This window comes from Diorhabda sublineata, chromosome 2 (genome assembly GCF_026230105.1).
Source record: "Diorhabda sublineata isolate icDioSubl1.1 chromosome 2, icDioSubl1.1, whole genome shotgun sequence".
NCBI classification, from domain to species: Eukaryota; Metazoa; Arthropoda; class Insecta; order Coleoptera; family Chrysomelidae; genus Diorhabda; species Diorhabda sublineata.
Window position 1 is genome coordinate 27,924,471 of NC_079475.1, and position 14,935 is coordinate 27,939,405.

Here is a 14,935-nt window from a genome sequence, read left to right on the forward strand (position 1 = left end):
GCCATATCAAGCGGCCATAAGATTGACGTAGCAAAATATGATAAATACGCCATGGTAACTGCGAAACTATATATTGAGTTATATGGCTGGCATCCTATGACTCCAACGATGCATAAGGTCCTAATTCATGGAGCTTCAATAATAGAAAATTCGTTGTTGCCGATAGGGCAACTTTCGGAAGAAGCTGCTGAGGCCCGCAATAAACATTTTAGGTCTTATCGCCTAAACTTTGCTCGCAAGTTTTCGAGGGAAGGATGCAACTTAGATATTTTTCATAGGTTACTATTAACATCCGACCCATTTATTAGTTCCATTAGAAATACCAAAAAAACCGCTTCAAAATTATTTTTGCCTGAGACAATGCAGCTATTAATTCCGGCTGAGCCAACCCGACCAATGGAAATTGATGAAAGTGGCGAAAATTTAAATGAAGATGAATAAGTCTCCAATGTATGATTGATTATTTTTAGTGATTATCTATTTAGCTTATGTAACTTTAATATTGTATAACGAATGTAAAGATCCTTTCAATAATATAATATATTTACTTACTTATTAGAACAAAATAAACTTTGTTTTATTTAATAATACATACCTGAAAGTATTACTAAAACGTAGACAGCTGTCCCTCCTTGGGGAAAGCCGTGAGTATGTCATATGTATTTTCAATATAATATTAAAAAACACTTTGAAATCAACTACGATCTTGAATAAAATATTTTTTGCTAAAAAATCACAAGTAGGTGTGCCTAACCACCGTGCACCAGCAAATAATTTCGATAAGTTATTCGAAACACAGAATTCTTTTTATGTAACTATATAAATATATATAATATAAATATCACATAAAATAATTTTGGCTGCCTAAATCCTGAAAAACGATCTATGTGCATCGTATGACATTATCTTGACACGACATAGGCCTAATAGAATTAACACATGGTTTAAATTTCTCCCTAACCTCATAATATGCTTCAAATACGTTATCATTTTCTTCGACTAACTCTCTAAACTGTATAACAATTGTCATTTGGGCATAAAACTTTTTTATTTTGAAGCATGCAGGCAGAAACTGTACTTGTATATTGTCAACGATTTGTGGAGACAAAGCGATGTGTTTGTAAAATATTCTCAAATATGGAATTATCACACCAATTGGATTTTTTGATATTTTTTAGACATATCTATGATACATGACTTCAGATTTATCCTACTTTACTTGAAGATATGACTTCTCTTTCAACTAAAGATCCCCTAATAATATATAAGGTTGTTCCAAGTTAATACCAGGAATCAATCTCAAGGGAAGGAAATTAATATAGATCGTAGCATTCTGCTTTTTTATATGTTTAAACATCTCCCGGCATCGCCGTATATAAATCTATATAATAAATAATTATTTCTGGGAAATAGGTATTTATTCAGTCATGAAAAATCAACCAAAGAAAAAACACCAAATAAATAAAATATAGAATTTGTCTCTGCTGTCTTGGTGCTGCTCGGTTCTGCAAGTGAACCCAGCTGTACTGCATGTGCCAAGCGGCATTGCAAATTAATTTTAAACAGAAATTACTCTGGTAGAAAAAATATTTGAGCAGAATAAAGTATTTTTATCGTTTTTTATCAATTATATATTTATCAATTCAACTGTTTTCGAGGAATCATTGCGGTACGAAGAGACTGATGTATAAGAACAAGGACAGAAGAAGTCTTAATTGAAAATTCTCTGAATATTTGTGATCTATTGTAAACATTCAGTTCATTATCAGAAATGCATGTGGTATACCAGATAGAGAATTTCTAATTCATTTACTGTGGGTTGACTATAAATTGATAATTTGATAGGCCTTGATTAAATTTAAATGTTAATAAGACTTGCTGTTTCATATTTGAAAGATTAGTAAACACCATGACAATTTATTGTGGTGATAGAATGTTACAGAACGTTTCATGAAGAACATTAGTATTTTTGCTAATTAATAATTAAATCTAGTAGTAGTTCAGTAAATAGAAGGTTTTCAATATAACTGTGAATAATTTGAATATAAATTTTTGATTTCAACTATTTCAAGTAATTGAAAATATGAATTTTGTCAATTAAGGATAGTGATTAAAACAGAGTGTAAATTGATGTGGTATGTGATCTATAAATTCATTTAATGAATTTTCAGAGGTGTCAATGGTAATATTCATCCACATCCAAAATGTTTATTTATAAAAATATATATAACGTTCGTTATGCATTTGTTCAAAAAAATGTGAAAAAACGATAAGTAATCAGTTGCCTTCAATTCTAAAGTAATCCGGCTAGTCTTTCAATGATATAAGAGAAGTACCCGGCCTAACATAGAGATGGCGGTAATTGCTTGAAAAATACCACTGTATTAGAAAGTACACAATGTATACTGCATATGTTTTAAGTTTGAAGACGCCACGTTGTTTAGTATTCGTTTACAGCCACCAATAGTGAACGATTTTAGTGAATTTGTGAACATGGAAAAAATTGATCATCGTTATGTAATACTTTTATTGCAAAGGCATTAGCACAACCAATATAAAAGTTAAACTAGAGTCTACTCCAGATGAGACTGCTCTATAGCGTTATGAACAGTAGATTATTGGGTAGCGGAGTTTAAACAATGCCGTACGACCTGCTAAGACCAGCATCGCAGTGGTCGACCAAATGAGATGATGACTCCGGAAATGTTGAAGAAAATCCACAAAGTGCGAGCTTGCAGACATGGTAGGCATTTCAAAAAGTGCGGTACATAGCATGTCAACTCAAAATTTGACATAAGAAAGCTGTCGGCAAGGTAGGTGCCGCATTTGATCACAATGGAACAAAAACAACGTCGTGAAGATATTTCCATCCAGTGTTTCACAGAAATAAAGCCGACTTTTTGCACCGTTTCATAACCTTAGATGAAACGTGGGTCTATCACTTCACACCCAAAACAAAAGAACAATCAAAACAATGGACTGAAAAGGGAGAACCGTCTCCAAAGAAGACAAAGACCGTTCCACCTGCAAGCAAGGTGATGACGTCGAAAGAAATCAAGCAAAAACGGCACCAGCTCATACATCCATTAATGCAATTGCCAAAATTAATGAATTGAAGTTTAAATTGTTATCACATGCAGCCTATTCGCCAGATTTAGTCCCCTCGGATTAATTTGTTTCCAGAAAGGACATGCATTGGAAAGTGAAAAATTTCTATCTTCTGTTTATATAGCTAAAATTAATATTGGAAATTTTTAAAAAGTATAGTTATAAAATATTGAATTATAAGGAATTGTAGCTATTGAAATTTATTAGAGCATCATGTATTGGTATCCGTAACTTTTTCAATATCTTGTTACAAGGGGTTGTTTTGGAATGTTTGAAATAAGAAAAAAATTTGTGTTTGTTGTGGTTTTTATAGGTTTAAATATGTTCAAAACAATGGAATCCATGATCCACAATGTAAGAATTATTTCATATTCCAGTATGGTTTTAGTATAAAAAAACATCAGTTCGTATAGTTTTCGTATTTATGAGTTTGAGGGGTTGTTTTCATGGCCTAAAAATAAAAGATAAAGATTTCAGTACACACGTCGAATATAGAGTGTTAAGTATATATAATTCCAAATTTCCATAAAAATCGCGTCATCCACCGAGAACTTATATGTCATCCAATTTTTATTCTGATTGAATGGACTATTTGTTGAAGTATTATCTTCCTTTTTCGATCATTTTACTGATTAAGCATTGAATTCTCTAATGTTCCTTATAAAGAATTACTTTAATAATCAAGTTGGTAACGTAATAAACGTTTCAACGTGTTTTAAAAAATTAGAAAAAAGTACGGGTATTTTCGAAACTTTTAATGACAATTCTCCCCGGTATATCGTTTATAAGAGTTCTTGAACTATCTATTTGTAGAAGTAAGCATGTAAATGTAGTATCTTCAAAATATTAAAGTAGAGTATTTATTTGTCGTTCTATTCCATTTCTGTATAGTTTTTCAGTAGTCAACCAACCAGAATTTCACAATACTTCACAAATGCACAGCTTTTTCAATATTTCAAGGTTGATAAACTGTCGATTTATTAAAAATTGGGATATATTTTGATTGTTAATTGCTTACCATCAGTAAGCTACCATCTTAATAATATATAAATATAAATTTTGTATAGATAATTTGGAAATTAAATGTACATTTTTTTAATTTTATAGAAGTTCGATAGATATTATAATTGGTCGTTTCACTACTTCCGAAATCATATAAACGACGGACATTTGACAATCTGGTTATTTTTCAATTTTTTTCTTAAAATATTTCACGATATTTAAAGAATTTAGCATAAGCTCCATCATACATTACATACAATAAAATGAATCAAATCATTCTGTAAATCATTTTGAATTTTATCAAGTGTATTTTTTAGTGTAAAACTAAATATTCTATTAAAACTTGTATTAGAAAATATAATCTCGCAAACATATGTCATAACAATAAAAAACCAGAAGAGGTATGAATAGGGAAAAGTTTGTTTTTTCCGTAGTTTTGGTATGCTATTTTTTATTTTGTTGGTACCTATGAATTTTTTTATAGAACGAATTCCGTAATTTACTAAAAGGTCAGGTATCCATAATGAACTTAATTTCATTTTTAAACTTGATTTTGCGAAATGATTGACGCAAACACAGATTTTTGAATTTTTTGTGAAATAACTAGAAAATTGATTATTTATCATTGACCTACTCACTATTCTAAAAGTAAAATATATTCACCAGCCTTGTACTTTTTACCATTTATGTTATTCTGATTTATTGAATTTATTTAACTAGTCATCTAAAAACCGGTAAATTATTATTATTCCTTATTAGGGTAAGCGAAACTACACTGTTATAAATTGTTGTAATATCTTTTCCGTGCCTTGCGTTTAAAGACTTTAATCCATTTATTATTATAATTCCTTTAATAAATGTATTACGCAAGAAGATATTCAATTCTACATTCTACAAAGAATTTAGCAACTAATATAATTAGAGTTTTATGATCTTATATACCTTGTTATATTTTTCGATATTGAGTTAGTTGGGTATTGGTCATTTCGGCTACTTTTTATGAAGAAAAAAGACACATCTACCTGCCTTATCAAACACTTTCTCCTTTTTGCACATTATGTTGAAGACATTGTTGGTGTGTGCTTTATGGTATTTATATTGAGTAAAAATGAAAAAATGTTATTAATTCATTATAGTTGCACATTTGCAAATACTATAAATGAATTACGTACAGATGCATAAGACAAGGAATTTGCAGAGAGTCGATTTGTGTGGACGAATAAGAGTCTATTGTATTCAAGTATAATAGCAGATTGAATTAAAACTAAGTACGATTTTTTACTTTGTCCACATCATAAGTTTCTTTATTACATGAATTTAAAATTGGATTGAAACGGAAGGTATCATACGAGGTAAACAATAGGACACTTTTCTTCTCTATATAACTGCATTTGCCTTAGAAATTATATTATTGAATGTCGAATGGATTGTCCATTATCATTATTGATTCTTTTTGAAACAGTGCGTAGTGTATTCTAAGCAGGTACTATAAATGCGCTACAAAAGTATCTAGTGACCCGTTTCTTAGATGTTGAACGAGTTGCACTTGATTTTACCAAATAATAGTTTATCCAGTGCCAGTTGAAATCGGATTAAAACTAAAAACAGTTGGTTCGATACATTAAACATACAATAATTATAGAAAGATACGAATTTGTTAAATTTAGTTTTATTTGATATAACAAGAGCAAAAGAGAAAATATGAACATATCTTTTCCAGAAGGATATTAATATTGAATGGTATCAATGTAAAAATATAATTAAAGATGTAAACATCTCAAAACAGGTTGTTTATATGGAATCATGATGGCTTCTTGATCTATACCATTGCGAGATATCATATCTAACGCTGGTGAGTAAATCTGACTTTCAAATTTATTCTCTATTTTGCAGTTCCAACATTGATTAGAAATCGTATTTTTTTGTTTTTGAAAATGAAACTAGGACAAGGTGATAATAATAATAATTTAATTTCTTCAATTTCTTATTTCTTAGACATTTTGATATATTAGTGCATCTTAATGTTCTTGATTTTAGGTCTCTTCTGTTTTAAAATTAGTTTATTTTTGATAGTGTTTAAAAGAAAAATGAATTTTGAGGTTTCGACTTTTCTTTAAGCCTTTATCAAAATATGATATTGACACTGACAATTTGCTTATTTATATTGATCTATAGATCACCTTTATCATGAATATCAAAATAAGGATGAAATAAACTTAGAACTTTGTATATTATAATTTACAAAATAGAGTTATAAATTTTACTTAATATATTTAGATCTTTTTTATCATTTATAGTTTTTCCGCTCTTATGAATGTGAACCATTTTTAAAATTTCTCATTTTTGTGTATTATTTTCGGTTCCAAGAATTTGTTCGTTAATGTAGTTTTATTTTTTTATTGTACTGATGACCTCTTAGTCTATTTTCTAAATACTGAGCCCTATGTAGACAGCGTCATAATTATTAGATCATTATTTTGTTTTTGATAAGAATTCGTAGAGTCTTGTTTAAATACTATATCAAAAACACATGGGATTTCAAAGAAAAAATTAAAAGTATCAAAATTCCTAATGAATATGTATTTATTTCGTTAGATAATATATGAACAGAATGGTATACGAAAACAACTTAGTCCTCAAGATATTAAAACTACAATTCGTGTCATCCTATGTCATAAAAAAGATCAGTGATAGTAAGTATAAAACATTTTTCGTTATCATATGTACAAGGACTTTCCCAACAATTATCGAATTATTTCAATAAACATGGATATTAGTATAAGTCATAGAGGACATAATACATTATCCAAATATTTCACTAAATTTAAATCTAAAACACCAAAAAACAAAAGAAGTAATATTATATATCAAGTGTCTTGTACTAATAGTGACGCTGTCTACATAGGGCAAACATCTCAGTATTTAAAAAATAGACTAAGAGGCAATCAGTACGATAAAAAAATAGAACTGCTTTAAAGAACAATGAAATATCAAAATAACATAAATTCAATTATAAAGATTCAAAAATTCTTGAAACGGAATCTAATACACGAAAGAGGGAATTTTTAGAAATGGTTCACATTCATTAGAACGAAAAAGCTATAAATGATAAAAAAGATCTAAATATATTAAGTAAAATTTATAGTTCTATTTTGTAAATTCTAATAAAACTACAAATAATTTAATTGATTACTGCTATATATTTGAAATGTGGAAACCTAGGAAAAATTAATTTTTCTTATTGGAACAAAGTTCTAAGTTGATTTTATCCTTATTTTGATATTCATGATGAAGGTGATATATAGATCAATATAAATAAGCAAATTGTCAGTGTCAATATCATATTTTGATAAAGACTTAAAGAAAAGTCGAAACGTCAAAATTTATCTTTCTTTTAAAAATTATCAAAAAAAAGAGTATTTTAAAACAAAAGAGACCAGAAATCAAGAATATTTAGATGCATTAATAATAATTTATATTCTGTTTGACACACAAATATAGAATTCAATAGAGGAACTTCGATAAATGCAAACGCGTTTAATTGCCTCTTCTAAAATCACAAAATATTCAGAACCTATCGCGAAAACAACACTTTTTATTTAATAAATAATAGGAATCATATTATTGTATTTCAATTATTTTGACGAAACTATTAGTTTTAGAAAAAGAGTTTCAGAATGTCAAATGATAATTTTATTTTACGAATTTAAAAATTAAGATCTTATATTCAATAGAGTCAAGGACACCTTTATAATGTATCGGTGAAATTTTTTGGAATTATTTTCATATTTTTTATACAAATATTACAAATTTTTCGTCCTGTCACATATGTCTACATTATTCATTATTTTTGATTTTCCCTGTTCTATACCACTTTCTTTTTATTATAATACGCGATAACTCTACATTTTTCATTATTTTTAATTTTCCGTATTCTATACCACTTCCTTTTTATTATATTACGTGATAACTTTTGATTTAGATATTTCAGTTAATTTTTAAAATGATTGAATAATTTGTTTCTTCCACTGTTTACGATTTTCATTTTTCTAATGATCATACATATTGGGAACAACACTGAAGCGATAAACAATAATATTTTCGCGTTTATGTCTTGTACAACAAAAAATCTGGTTTTGGAAAGCATTCTACTTATTTTGTGTATGACAAGACACCCTCAATCATATTCCTGGGATATGTGTAACACTACATTTCTTTCGCAATCCATTAAATATATGAATAATCATTCTATAGTCAACCACAAAAATTTCTGTTAACAATACCCTTCAATATAAAAAATTTACTTCGGTGCAACAAAATTGGCAGAACGGTATAAATATTTTAAATCTATTGATGTTTGGAAACGCTGTACATAAAATATGACATGACACATAAATATGATAATAGAATATTGATAATAATATTTGCTTTCAAAGTGTAAAATGGTCAAGGCATTCTAGTCCGCAAATATGTTTGACGCGTATGATCGAATACAATCAACTCAAAAGTACTTGAGACTCACTTTAAGTTCGTTGACACGCCCTTTAAGTCAATATCAGATAATATGATAAAATAAAAAGAAGCTGCCAAGTGAGGCATACAACAATTCGTATTGTGTCATGTGCATATATATGTAAATATGTTTCTCTGTGCCGCATCTGTTTATAAAACTATGAATAATTAATAACGGAGAATGAATTCCTCGAATGTGTGGCCTTATGTATATTGCTGCCTGAATAATGAAATGGTGAAAAACGATTGCATTTGAAATGATATAAATACCACAAAAGCATTTGAGATATATATACATAGCTATATATTTTGGAATATAAGAAAACTAGTCTTTCAAGGAAAATGATTTCATTTATGTTCAAACTAATCACCACCTACATCTATGCTCTTTAAACGACGCTTCCACGAATGTACAGCTTGTAGCCAGTTATCTTTTAAATGCTTACAAAATATTGCTACCAAGTGAATGTTCTTAATGCTGAAGAATATCACCAGGAACCACACATGTCCAAATCGGCCGGATAGGGTTGATTTTTACGTTAAAATTTTGCTGTGCACTGTATGACGATGCATTTCCATTATGCAACATTAACTCACGAATATTGATTGACACAAAAACCTCAGGTAAACATTTTGTGGTTGATATAACAGTACCGGGTGTCCTAATAAGAATGGCTCTCGGTCATATCTCGGGAACCGTTTATAGTACAGTAGGCCATGTAAAAAACAAAACAAAAAGATATGTTTTGTGTCAAACTAATAAACCTAGTAATTTGTTCATTTACGTGGTCATTGCAATTTGTGTGCATTAAATTCGATATAAAATTTACTTAAAAGTTATATGAGAAATGCAACTGGTGCGGCTAAGGTATATACCATACAATATCCCCAAAGACGTCATCCCGGTACCAGAGTTTTTCGTCGACTCATACACCGTTTAAGAACGACTGGAAATGTAAATCTTCCTGTATTTAGAAGACGCAGCAGAGGTCGTTCAGAGGAAAACACAATAAATGTTTTGGCATATATGTAATTTAACCCGCATTTAAGTATTAGAGCAATAAGTAGAGACTTGGGAATAAGCAGAACCACCGTTCAACGTATTTTTACAGAACACAGGTAAATTATGATGTAAAAAGATATGTTTCTTAAACAAAATATATCCGGATAATATTATATGTGGGCATAGTTATATGTTAACATAATAATTTATTTATCATTCCGGAAAGATATTCAATAGGACATTATATTTCTTTTAGATTTCATCCATATCATATAGTACTGCATCAACAATTGGTTGATCGTGATTACGACAGAAAGTTGCTATATACAAACACTTTAACCAACTTAGTTCTTAACAAAACTTTATAGAATAGTGCAGCACATCACAATAAAATTATTGTGTCACAGAAATAAATGGTTTATTTTGAAAGTTGTTAGGCCTTTTTGTCATAACGAAGAAACAAAGTGAATTTTGGATAAAAATACATTTATTTTTCAACATTATCTCCTTTTAACTCCACATACTTTTACCAGCGATGTTCAATTAGTTCGATACCCTTTTTATAATAAGAATAATCAAGCTCCTCAAAATAGCCATTAACTGCGGACATTGTTGGAAAATCTTTGACAACCGAGCAATTTTTTCAATTTTGGGAACACAAAATAATCCCAAGGGACTAAGCCTGGAGAATAGAGTGCATGAGGTATCAATTCAAATTTAATTCATTAATTTTGGCCATTGAAATAACGGATATGTGAGCTGGCGCATTGTCTTGAAGAAACAACACTTTCTTCTTAGTCAAATGCGGACGTTTTTGCTTAATTTCTTTGCTCAAACGTTGCAATTAATTTGCACAATACTCTTCCCTTTTCAAGGTAGTCAATGAAAATTATCCCACGAGCAACTTAAAAAACCAACGCCATGACCTTGCCTGCAGATAAAACGATCTTTGCCCTTTTTGGAGCCCTTTTCAGTCCAATGTTTTGATTATTCTTTTGTTTAAGATATGAAGTGATGAACATCCGTTTCATCCATTGTGAGCAAACGCGGCACCCATCGTACGCACAGCTTTCTCATGTCCAAATTTTCAGGTGATATGCTATATACCGCACTTTTTGAAATGCCTACTATGTCTGCAAGCTCGCACTTTGTGGATATTCTTCAATATTTCTGGAGTCGTCACCTCATTTGATCGACCACTGTGATGCTGGACTTCGCAGGTCTTACGGCCTTGTTTAAACTCCGATACCCAATATTTTACTGTTGCTAACGAAAGAGCAGTCTCACCCGAAGGAGAATCTAGTTCAGCTTTTATATTGGTTGGAGTAAGGCCTTTGAAATGAAAGTATAGTATCAAATAACGACGACCAATTTTTCCATGTGCACAAATTAACTGAAAACGATCACTATTGATGGCTGCCAAACAAATACTAAGCAACGTGGCTTCTTCAAACTTGAAACATATGCTGTATATATTGTGTACTTTCTAATTTTTCAAAAAACTACCGTCATCTCTAGGTTATGCCTTGGACCTCTTATATTAACTTGAAAAGACCAAATAAACAAAGATCAGACTAATAATTGTTGTGTTGTATTATGTACCCCTTATATTTTCTTCTATTATGTTGTGGATTATGAGAAAATTGTGGTCTTAGTTGCCCTTAGAAAGTTGGAGTTAGTTTGTAAATTAGATCGAGGTAATTTATACTGAAAATTCGCTAAGAATAAATTTTTATCGTTGCCCATAATACTACTCACTGTGCTAAAATACAAAATGAGAACTCGTTTTTACTTTGGAATCAACAAAAAACTAACTAAAACATTTTTATATAGAAAATATAAAAAGGTAAGAATGCAGAATTCAGTATTTTTTTTAAAAAAGATGATGCACCTGTTTATCTTCCATATACAAAACAGCGTAGAAATATATTGGTAATATACAAAATTATGTTTTTAAGCAAGTAGTTGAGAAAAAGTTTTTGTAAACTGCCCGAAGGCACTGCGACGATTTTAGATTAATAGTGTCTTCAAATAATTCCTGTTAAAAAGCAAAGTAACCAACTTTCCAAAAATCAGACATCCACCGATAAATAGACATGAGATAATTTTAAACAAATGAGGTAAGTTTCCGACCTAACAAAGAAACAAGCCCTTTTTTCCATAATCATTTTCGACAACTTTTGAATCTATACCATTAGTAATGCTCTAACCTTCCTAACCCTCTCAAAAATAGCTGTCATCTTTCTTCTCAAAATAGGCGTTTACGTATCCGATAAAATCCTCGTCGATTAAATTTTTCACCTGTAAGTGCAAGTTCAATGCTAGGAACCAGGAAAAAGTAACTGTAAACCAGATCTGGTGAGAATATTGAATAAAATAGGTTTCAGATCTATAACATAGATCAACATCGTTAAATGTAAGATAACTTACACAATTTGCTCATTTTTCTTTTGATTTTCATTCAGTAAAATAAAGATCATTCACTTTTTATTGAGATTGTACACAAGTTATTTTACTCCAAAAGTAGATAAAGTGTATTTTGGAGTTGAGTTTTTTGTATTTTACGTCAGTTAACGTAAAAACTATCACAGATATTTCATTCAATTTTTCAGGTCAAGATACGTATGGACCAAACAAATTTGCATTTTGCATGACAATTTCATAGCCGAGACATTCAATATGGCTTCCTATTATTGGTGGATCAGGAATCCAGGCGAAATCTATCGCTCACTATAACTCGCATACAAAGCGTTTTTGGAAGTTATGTTATACCAAATGTTTTCCTTATATTTACCTATAGAATCATTTCCCGAGAGATTGGAGTGCTATTTCAAAACACCCTGTATTAAATTGAATAATTTACTATGACTATGATTAACGATTTGAAAACAAATTTACGTAATATAAACCAAATTGCAGCAAAAAAATTAATCTATTTATATTTGGTACCTATCCATAAGCAATAAATTCGTGACTGTCTGAAAAAACATGACGATCATATCATTATTTTCACTCTTTATCTTAGATTTCAAATGAAAGTACCCACTTGTGTCAAATATCAAAGCGGAATATGAGCCTGTAACGCTTCTTGGGCCATCTTCATACGAGGGTGGTTTGACGGAAGGGTGACTTTGCCGGGGTTACAAAACATTCTGGCAAAGGTAAATTTATTATTAGTTTTCGCTATGTTTCTGATGTTATCTGTCAAAATTTCAAATAAATGTGACAAATCTAAAAATTAGAATTGGTATATTTTTTTGTAATAACATATACAAAAATTAGTAAAATATTGAAGTTTTTGAAATACATGGAAAAATTCATCTACTTATAACAATTGAAAATTGTATCCAAATCCTCAGATTTATACGGTATTGCTTTTGCAAAAAGCCATAAAATAGTTTTCTGTCTTAACTCAGGTTCTATATCTTTTTGGTTAGCGCATATCCAAGGGCACAGCTACTATTGTCGAGTAATAAATGTATCTAATTAAGAATGTGTAAAATCTACGACATATCTTATAAAAAAAAACGTTTTTGTTCTATTCTCTTAATTGAGACGAAATTCTGGTGAAGAAAAGTATTAGAAAATTATAATGAACTATTTTAATCTGATTTACTCGCACACATAAAAAAAATAGTTTTTGTTTGTACACATTTAAAATTATTAAACTGTATTCGTTTAAACTGGGCATGGCACACTCTAAAATACTGTAAACGTACACATAAAAACTATTAATTATATGTGGGTATAACGTAGGCAAGGAGATATGAAATATCTGATTTTCAATATGAGCTTGGAAAATTGCGAGAAAATAATTGGATCGTGCAGTGATTAAAAACTATCAAGGGTAATTGTAAGCCACGATTAATCAAAAACGTGTGATTCGAGCCAATTAAAAGACACGTCTCGTGAGAAACATGTCGTTAATGAATAATAAACTTTATAACTATAATATTCGATTGAGGAAGGTACATTATATTTTGTATATATATTTTGAAAATATGGTTTTATTTCGTTTCCACGGATTGGAAGCCCTTCACCTTCAATCAACACATGGCGAGCCTATCACAACACATAAATTTGCTTAAACTATGAATAGTTCAATTCTCATAAAAAAAATTATATTTCTGATTGCACGATTGTTCTCTCAATGAAAGAGACAAACCTCAAGTCAAAGAAACGGCAATTAGTCGAACTTTCCTTTGTTTCCATTGAAAATGTAGAATAAATCCGTAGAAATTAAAATTTTAGAATTTCTCGTTATAATTTAAAATAACACGAAAAAATTGACGTTTCGACCTACTTCGGTCTTTATCAAAATATGACTTAACACTTACAATTTTTATAATTATATTAATCAATGGTTCATTACATCGTGAATATAAAAATGTTACATTAAATTTTTATATATACGAGTATAAATAATAAAATGAAGACAAATTATCACGAAAAACATATAAAAAGCTCTAAGAAGTAAAAAGTTGACGAAAATTTTTGTCAAAAATATTCTTTACAATATTTTATTAGACCGATTTATTCAGAACGTTTCTCTTTGAATAGTACTTACCTTGTAAATACGTCAAATTCAAAATTTGATATGTAATCATTACAAGTAAGATCTATTGTTGATTTGAGTGCCATTGCTTCTAATCCTGAGCTGATTGGATGTACATTATTCAGTTCCTGTCTAAATAATTTCCATGGTACCAACGTGCTGAAACAAAATATAAATTTAAATTAAAATATTTCAAAAAAGTATTTCATAATTTAATATATATGTTTGATTGTGCTCACGATAAAATTATTATTTTATCATATTTTTAAAATTAAAATGTATTGATACATTTCATATTTTACACACTTGCAAGAAGATATGATATTAAAATTCCACCAGTACCGTTAAACATAAGAATTAGAGGAATCGGAAATAATTGGTACAAAAGGTTTCATTATTTCATTGGCTTCATTTCTACCCTAATATGACTATCCTCCCCTCGTCGGTGTTGAGCTAAAGTGGTAAGAGCTAAAATGTAACCCCAAAAGGGGTATTTTTGTGGTTTTACGGAATACCACTTAAAGGACTTGCAATATCGAAAACAATAAAAACTCAGAGCATTCAATTCTGCATTGAATTACACCGGGGCCCATTTTCTGACCACCCTTCCCATACTACTGCACATCAAAGTTGGAACAGTTTTCCACATTTTCGAAAAATTGTTTTAATTCCAGATTTTTGACAAAAACACCTAAAAAACTCTTTTATCAATAAAGTGGTTATTGTAAAAGTTGAAGAGGAATAAATTATACGTA

The 14,935-nt window shown here is 29.8% G+C and overlaps 1 protein-coding gene across 1 annotated transcript in view; it reads right to left on the reverse strand.

The window, feature by feature from the left end:
- LOC130452998 (E3 ubiquitin-protein ligase CBL-B) overlaps positions 1 to 14,935 on the reverse strand; it is a 162,280-nt gene that overhangs the window by 42,445 nt on the left and 104,900 nt on the right. Inside the window, exon 2 of the mRNA XM_056792566.1 lies at positions 14,193 to 14,339. Within this exon, the coding sequence (XP_056648544.1) occupies positions 14,193 to 14,339 (147 nt within the window). The remainder of the gene's footprint in view (positions 1 to 14,192; positions 14,340 to 14,935) is intronic.